The following is an 8,569-nucleotide window of genomic DNA, read 5'->3' as shown; positions in this document are numbered from 1 at the left end:
ATTTTGATTAAAATGCTTATGTAACTTTTAAGAGTTGTAAATATTGTTAAAATTATTTATTAAAAATTCAAGTCTATTGCAATATCACTTTTGATAAATGGATGATAGGTGAGTTTTTTTTTTTTAATTTCAAAATATTACATCAAAAAATTTAACAAAAGAATTTAATGGTGTTAACACTTGAATTTAAATTTTTAAATCTAAAAAATAGAGAGGCTAATAAAAATATAAAAACTAAAGTTCGAAGAGTTCAAAGACTTGAAGTATATATTAATTTCAAATATTTACTCTAGAATTTAGCCTAAAAAATAATTAATCAACACGAAACATAGTAGGAACCATACTAGTTATTGATAAAAAAATATAAGATAGGAGTGTGCTTTTTATTTTGATGAGTATTTTTATTAATCTTTTTTAAATTAAATTTAAAAGTATAAAAGTATATTTTAAAAATATAAAATAATTGGTTAACTTCACATAGCGGTTTTCTAATTTAAGGAAAAACTAAATATATATTATCTATCCATCTATTTATACTTATATTAAAGTTAGTATCACAACTTAATCGAGAATCAATTTAGTTAAAAAATTATTAAAATAGTCTTATTTTGTCAAAGTAATAAAATAACCTTTTTGCACTCAATTGGGCCATTGAGCTAGCTAATTTTATCAAAAAAACCTTTTGACCATTACTTCACTAGCATGGCAAATGACAGTTGTTAATGTAGCACTACCATAACAACAAAAATTTTAAAAAGTATATTTAAAAAATATTTAAATCTTTTACTTAAATGAATACAAATTTATAAATATTTTTTAAAAATAAATTTGAAATGTATTTTGACCATCAATTGTCCAAGTTCATTCAAGTAAAAAATTAATTATTTTATATTTTTTGAAAAGTTTTTGAATTTTATATTTTTTTGACATGTCACTACCACATCAGCGCCATTAATGTTCACATCAATGAATTAACGGTCAAAAAGCTCTTTTTTTTAATGAAATTTACTTATTCAAAGACTCAATTTCAATTGAGTGCAAAAAATTACGAGCTATTTAGATCATTTTTCTTTTTTATAAATATAAACTCCTCATTAGAGTTTTTTTACCCTTCCTAAAATTATTTTATTTATAGAATGTAGAAAAATTTGTATAAAACTACTAACATAAAACATATTTTAATAAATACACACAATCAATTCATACATTGCATGGACAAAAACATTTTAAAAATATATAGTACTAAAATATTGAATCATGTTAATGATAGAATTACTCTTTAAAACACAATACAATTTTAAAAAATTTAAAGACAACTATAGTATTCTTTTTTTTTTAAAATTATTAGTATTTAAAACTTCAAATAAAAAGTTTATTTTAAATAAATTTAACGTTGTGAATTCAAAAAGGTTAAAGTTGTATGGTTTTTAATATTTATATTTTATTACACAAACAATTTATTACTACTTAAATTATTTTTTTTTCAATTACGGTGATTGAAGTAAATACAATTTGATTATGATAATAATGATTATGTATAACAATAAAACTTATTTTATTTTTTAAAAACAAAATCAATTAATTTAAAATAGTCATTACAAATATGTCATCTAAACTTAAGATTATCTATCTTTTTTTAAAAAAAATTGCATATTTTAATTATTGGGTGAGTATTTGGTAGCCTTAAAATTTTAAATTTAAAAATATTTAGGTATAAATATTTAATTTTAAAAAAAAATAAGGGAAAGAAAGGCACTAACTTCATACGTATATGTATAGATACGATACATTTAAAGGATTCAACTATAAACCTATTGGCTTGATTCACGGATTATAGACATTATCATTTCGCCTAAAGTCTACAACAAATACAAGAGAGTTTCACTTGGAGACCATTGATTGTGTTTTTCTATCTAATTTGGGCGCATTACTTATTTTTAATCAGAAGATAACAGCATCAAGCTTTTTCTATCTTTTGTCACCGGACACTACCAGTAATTATGGGCAAATCCCACAATATTGCTTAAAAATGCAACACCAAAATATATAAATGCCATAAAAAAGAGCACTGATAACATCAGTATCCATAACTTTGAGAGTGCAATTCAATTTGGAACTTTAGGGTCAGATATATAATCAAAACAAAGCAGTTCTGATCCTACCAAAGAGTTTAATCCAAATTCAACTCCATTTTTAACTACTACTACCACTTCAGTTTCTTGACTTACCACCTTTTCCACGGCCTCGTCCACCTCCTTTCCCACCACGTCCTCTCCAACCGCCACCGCCACCCGATGCCCTGTTTGAATCGCTTTTTCCCTTCAAATCTTCAGGTAGGGGAAGTATATGATCAATACACTTCCGGAAGCTAAAGTCATCCATAGTTTCATCATCCCTAATCACAAAGAAACATTTACTCTTCCACTGTGGATGAATACGGATTTGGAAAGCTTTGACCCCTCCACCAATCTTTCTCTCAGGCTCTAGATGACCTTTTTTAAGCAAATCCAGCAATACCATATGTTCATACTGCAACACAAAGCCAAAAATGATCGCAATATGAAACAAAAATTCAAATATTTCAGTGCCTAAGGATCAAATTTGACAATATAAGATAAAAGCAATGAACCTTATGTGCATTTTCTATCATTCCTACAAAGCAGCCTTTCCTCAAACTAAACAATATTAAAACGCCAATCTATATTACTTAGACTCAAGTGCGAGTATCAGATTTTGATATACATATGACACAGGGTATTTTCAATTTTACTTCTATGTTTTCCCATAGAGTAATGTTATACTTGGCTTCTAATAAACAATTACAACATCAAGCTTCATGAAACTAAAAAGTTTACACCTTTATGCCAGTGCAATCATCTACTATCTTCATTCACCATCAAAACTATAATTGTAATGCTACTACTGATACAAACAAAAAATAAAAAAATTTCTTCTTCTACATAAAATAGATCATCAACTACCAATGAGAACTAACAGCGAAACCAAAAAAAACAAAAAGAAGAAGAAGAAGAAGATAATTTAATTAGTACCTTGTTAAAGTTCAGTTGAGTACCCCAATGATGAAGCAAATAGCAAAAGTAATCCAACATCTCCGAAGACGACCCGAACTCCTTCGGACCGAGCCGTACACGACCCGACTCTGGTGACTCATCTGACTTCTTCTCCAGCCTTTCTTCCTCTACGGACTTCTCCAGTTTCTGCTTTTTGGAAACGTCTTCGGCTTCTTCGCCGTCTTCCTCTCTCCCGCGCTTCGATTTGGAGTCACCGTTGGCGTCGTCCCCGGCATTAGGGTTTTGGGCGGAGGAGTCAAGGTTTTCGAGATCCATGTCTTCAGATGGTGAGTTGGCCTCGGCGGGCTCCGGCGACGGCTCTTTATCCGCCATTGAGGAAGATAAGATTTCAAACCCTAGAACGTTTGGCGGCAGTGGAGGAGTTTGCACAGAGGTTTTGTTTAGTTTTTCATGGGTAGAAAAAGAGGCTTTATACCTTGCTTCCTTAATAATTACAAGTGTGCTAAATCCCACTCGGCCACTACGCTAGACGGTTTTGATAATTTTTTGGGATAATGTCATGAATGGCCCAGTCTTTTAGGGTTTGTTTTAATGTGATATCTCTATTTTTAAAATATCCAATTTGATACCTAAATTTTGTTGATGTGACTGTATAATTCAATGACTTGTTAATAAACCGGTTGGTATGGATAGTTTAATAAACCGGTTGGTTTTATTTTTGGTATCTATCAGAAGACCTTACAAGATTAGATAGATTCCCACCTAGGTTCCCGGCTTTGGTTGCTTGGCCGGGATAGAACCAGCGGTTAGTAAGCGGCGGCCTTGTATAGGTTGGAGCTATGAAGCTTTTTGTGTCCATATTAAATATATATCATATTTGTGTAGTTCATAATTTGCTTTCTGCAACACAAAATATTGTGTAATGTTAAAGGCATTAAGAATAATTTGTTTTGGTGCAAAGTGGATCAATATTCACAGTCATCTAAAATCGATTAGTTCCACTTGAACACAATCAGGTTCAGGTGAATATCTCCACCCATATTTGATGAAAGACTCAAAAATTTGATACAGCCTCGCCATACTTGTCTGCACCTCTGCTTTCGTTCAGTGTGCCGAAATTGATGGCATTCCAACAGTTGAAGACTCGAATTTCTTCTCAAATCACCAGTAATCTTTGCAAGAACAAGCGCCATCATCGAATGAGTGAAACCGACTTCGATCTCTGACAACAAGTTTTAATCCATAAACCTTAGAGATCAACTTCATAACAGTATGACAATCTCTGCATATTCTCAGATTCTTTACTATTCTTATAACCCTCCCCTTACAAAGCCTTGAGATCCCGAAAGCTACAGCAAGCTTCTCGCTGTGTTTGGATACCGAATCTTCCTTTTCTTCCTCATCTACATCGTGCAACACACTTGCAACTTCAGGAACATAACCTCCCTCAAGCCTAAGCCTTTTAATTATCTCCTTAAGCTTCTCGTAAGCCTCTGCTGTAGTCTTATTCGTTTTTTCCCCTGCCACAAACCTATACATTGTCCTGTCAACTTCGATCATACTCCAACCAGGTGTTTTCTTAATCTTCTGATCTGTCATTGACTGCCTCACAGTGGCGACATCCTTCCATTTCCCTGCAACTGCATAAATATTTGACAGCAGCACATTATCACTCGAATCATCAGGTTCTAGATCAAAAAGTCTCGCCTTTACTTGCTCTGCCAACTCAACATTCCCATGAATGCCGCAAGCACCAAGAAGAGTTCGCCAAATTATAGCATTAGGCGTTATTGGCATTTGACATACAAAGTCATAAGCCTTCTGCAGGTAACCAGCTCGACCATACAAATCAACCATGCAGCCATAGTGCTCAACTGTAGGTTCGATATCATACACATCCTTCATCGTAGAAAAATAGTTACATCCTTGTTCAATCAACCCGGCATGACTACAAGCGTATAGGAGTGAAACAAAGGTAATCCAATCTGGCCTAATTCCGCATCCTTCCATCTCATGGAAAACCCGTATCGCCTCTTCCGCATAACCGTGCATTGCAAGCCCCTCTATCATTGATGTCCAAGAAACAACACTTTTATGTAGCATACTCCGAAAAACTAATCGAGCCATCCCTACATTCCCACACCTTGCATACATATCCACAAGTGCATTGTTCACGGTAGGAATCCAATTAAACCCAGATTTCTCAATAAATCCATGTAAGATTTTACCAAACTCAGATGCCCCAACTTGTGCGCAGCCTGAGAGCACCCCAGTCAAGCTAACCTCATTCGGTCTCAACCCTATCATTCGCAACTCCCTAAAGTACGCAAAAGCCTCATCAAAGAACCCATTATGCGCTAATCCGGCAATCATAGTACTCCAAGAAACATCATCCTTCACTTTCATATCCCAAAACACTTTCCTGGCAATCTCCATCTCCCCAGCTTTCGCATACCCTGCAAGAATTACATTCGATGAAGTCGAATTCTTAAAAGGCATCATATCAAACATTTTTCGTGCACCCTTTACATCACCACACCTAAAACAAGCCGTGATAACAGCATTCCAAGCTACAACATTTGGTTCACGCATTTGGTCAAACACTTTCTTCGCAAAATAAACAGAGCCGCATTCTCCATACATGCTAATCAAGGTCGTACCAACAAACAAATGGGTTTCGAAACCATGAATCAGAGCTTGACAATGAAGCTGAATCCCAGTTCTCAACGACCCGTGATTTGCCGCCGCCTTAAGAACAAACGCGAAAGAGAAGCTATCAGGAGGAACCAATGATTTCCCACACATATCTATGAAAGTAAATATTGAATTCTGAGGGATACCCGATTCCGAGAACCCTCGAATAAGCGTGTTATACATGAAGACATCCGGGATTGGGAAGTTAAGGAAGAAACGGCGAGCGTAGTGGAGAGCACCGGGAACCGTTACTGCGCTATGGAGAATTAGCTTTCCGGCGAAAAAAGGGTCGGAGTGGTGGCCGGTTTTGACGAGAGAAGCGTGGATTTGTTTGAGGATTTTGAGAGTTTTGCAGCTGGTTAACAAAGAGAGGCAGTGGTGGGGTGCGTTGTTCATTTCTCAGTTATGTTCATGCTCCATGGCTCTACTTTTAATCAGAAGAGAGCAAATTAATAAATCAAGTCTGATACAAAATAAGCACAACTAGCAATTTGTTATTAATAGCAAGCAGTCTATCCCAAGTTGAGTTTTGCATGGTGGACATTCAGGTTGCATGGTTATGCTTCTCCTTGCTAGAAGTGTGAATGTGGAATCTCCAGAACACATTCCACATGAAAATTTTTCATTTCAGTGGGATATAGAGTTTCCAAATCTATGACCAAGTATGATTATGATTTCCTTAGGAAAACATCTTAATTCCTACATCATTCTGGTACACACTTTTTAGTGTGAATTCCCCATTAACTAAGAAGTTCCAGCATAATGAGTCTTTTCCTTCCCCACAATTTGATATAGGGTGCTGATAAATTTGCTAAAAATCTCATTAGGTAGCTCCAACGATAAAAGGGTTTGAGCCTCAGGTTTTCCTTTGTTGTTTAGTGTCCCTAAAAGCGAGAGTTTCTTCTCATTCACTATGAGGGCCAAACATGGGCTAAATTAGCCAAAAATACCAGTTTAAAAATTTGAGGGAATAGGCCAGTTTTTGGTATATTTATCGGAATAGGCTAGTTTTTGGCATATTTATTGGAATAGGTTGATTTTGGTTTATTGGTCTGCTTTTAAGGGTTTTTAGGGTTTGTGTAAGAGTTGGGTTAAGGTTTTGTTAGGGTTTTTAGGGTTTAGCTTTTTTTAGGATAGTAAATAAATTTTAGTGTTTGCTAGGGTTTTTAAGGGTTTATGGTTTATTTTGGGGTTTAGGGTTTAAGGTTGGAAATAATAGGAGGCCGATTTATTTGTGTTTGTGTTTGAGGTAGACGTTGTGAAAGCTTAAAGGTACCTTTCAGTAGACGATGATGCAATAGTGCTAGGAGACCTATACATTTCTTCTGTCATGTCGGGATGAAACCATTGCCTTAGAAGGTCATCGCATTGCAAATCAAGCTCCCAGTTTGCAGTGAATATGTGGTCATGAGTTGTAGTATAACAAGAGCTCCTAGTTGACGGATGTTAATGTGGGACCATGGTTTGGAATATACCTTGGGAGCCCACTTGACAATGATTATCTGGTCATGGGTTCAAGTTCCACCTTACCAAAAGAGGATGGTTTGTAAACTTGATACAGAATTTTGAGATGATAATTTTAGAGAAAAATTTTGGGGCATTCCAGTATAACCAACTCCACCAAAAGAAGGATCCGTAACTTCCCTATTATTCAAAACAATGATAGAGTTGGATACAAAAGCACTATCAGGGGGAACAACGGTAGTTGTGGATAGAAGCTGAAGGTCGAGTCGAGGCAACAATAGTAGCTGGAGGTCGAGTCAGGGCAATAGCGGTTGTAGTTATTAATTATTTATTTAATCATAGTCCAACTTTTCTCCAACGTTACAGTCACTTAGCCCCTAACAATCCACTTGCCCCTAACTTCATCACAGTTTCGGACAAGAGGGAGGTTGATGATATTGTCTTCGGTAAAGTCGAAGAAAAAAAGTAAGTAGATTATACTAGAAAGCCCCTGAGTTTTTCCTTATGATTATGATATCAAACTTATGTATCGGTTTTACAAAGCATCCTCTTCTGGTGATGTGAAACTTGAACCCGTGACCGCATAACCACTATCAAGTAGGCTCTTGAGTCATACTCCAAGTTGCAATCGCACATTAACGTCCATCAAATAGGACTCATAGTTACACTACAACCTGTGATCGTATAAGCACCACAAACTCGAAGCATTAGTTGCAATGCAATGAGCTTCTAATGCAATAGTTTCGTCCCAACATGAAAAATGAAATATGTGGGTTTAAAAGCACCAGCGCATCATCGTGAACTTAAACACACTGTAAAGCTAGCACAATGGCTCCTTCAAACAGAAATAAATTTGTTCGTCGAAAAAGTTAACACTTGAAAGTAAAATATAAACAATGGTGTAGAAAAGTTTTTCGGGGTGAGGGGAGGTGATCAATAGAGTTGATGGAGTAGGGGAAGCAAAACCCCCTTTATATAGGCAGCTAGATGGACAACAAGTGAAAGAGGAAAAAAAGTGCTTCGGTTAATCTAAAAATATCCTGGGAATATCAGGATATCTAAAAAATAAGGATTGAGATTCCTGGAATTTGAAAAATTTTTAGGGGATTAAAATTAGGAAGAGGAAAACGCCCCGTTAGGAGCGCGTTTTCAGTGATGTGGTAGAAAGATGTGACTGTCAACTGAAAACGCATCCAGTTGGGTGAACTTTCAGTGCATCTTTCTACCACATCACTGAAAGAGCACACCTAGCGAGGCATTTTCCCCCTCTTAATTTCAACCCCCTAAAATTTTTCCAAAACCTGAGAATCTCGGTCTTTATTTTCTAATTTCCTAAGGTATTATTTTTAGACATCTTGATTAAGTGATTTTTTTTTTGA

At 35.3% G+C, this 8,569-nt stretch overlaps 2 protein-coding genes across 3 annotated transcripts; both read right to left on the bottom strand.

Annotated features, from left to right (window-relative positions):
• Nucleotides 1-2,030: 2,030 nt before the first annotated feature.
• On the bottom strand, nt 2,031-3,651 carry LOC107886142 (protein EMBRYO DEFECTIVE 514). Its single transcript, XM_016809989.2, has 2 exons — nt 3,051-3,651; nt 2,031-2,529 (listed from the first exon to the last, which is right to left on the bottom strand). Exons 1-2 carry the CDS (start codon nt 3,402-3,404, stop codon nt 2,212-2,214), a joined length of 672 nt encoding a protein of 223 aa, XP_016665478.1. The 5' UTR covers nt 3,405-3,651; the 3' UTR covers nt 2,031-2,211.
• Nucleotides 3,652-3,980: 329 nt separating this feature from the next.
• LOC107886141 (pentatricopeptide repeat-containing protein At1g74630) lies at nt 3,981-6,584 on the bottom strand. Of its 2 annotated transcripts, XM_016809988.2 has the most exons (2): nt 5,873-6,583; nt 3,981-5,780 (listed from the first exon to the last, which is right to left on the bottom strand). In XM_016809988.2, exons 1-2 carry the CDS (start codon nt 5,915-5,917, stop codon nt 4,194-4,196), a joined length of 1,632 nt encoding a protein of 543 aa, XP_016665477.1. In that variant the 5' UTR covers nt 5,918-6,583; the 3' UTR covers nt 3,981-4,193. The 2 variants fall into 2 exon arrangements, with proteins under 2 accessions (XP_016665477.1, XP_016665476.1); XM_016809987.2 differs by having other exon boundaries at nt 3,981-6,584.
• Between the last annotated feature and the right edge of the window lie 1,985 nt (nt 6,585-8,569).

The sequence above is a fragment of the Gossypium hirsutum genome, chromosome A03 (assembly GCF_007990345.1).
Source record: "Gossypium hirsutum isolate 1008001.06 chromosome A03, Gossypium_hirsutum_v2.1, whole genome shotgun sequence".
Classification (NCBI taxonomy): domain Eukaryota; kingdom Viridiplantae; phylum Streptophyta; class Magnoliopsida; order Malvales; family Malvaceae; genus Gossypium; species Gossypium hirsutum.
The sequence above is the reverse complement of the archived record's forward strand: the minus strand, read 5'-3'. Positions and strand labels throughout refer to the sequence as shown.

Bases quoted from the DNA above. Each gene is read 5' to 3' on its own strand.
- LOC107886142 (XM_016809989.2), bottom strand. From the start codon at position 3,404: ATGGCGGATAAAGAGCCGTCGCCGGAGCCCGCCGAGGCCAACTCACCA. The intron at 2,530-3,050 runs GTACTAATTAAA...TTTGTGTTGCAG, and splicing joins CTCAACTGAACTTTAACAAG to TATGAACATATGGTATTGCT.
- LOC107886141 (XM_016809987.2), bottom strand. From the start codon at position 6,122: ATGAACAACGCACCCCACCACTGCCTCTCTTTGTTAACCAGCTGCAAA.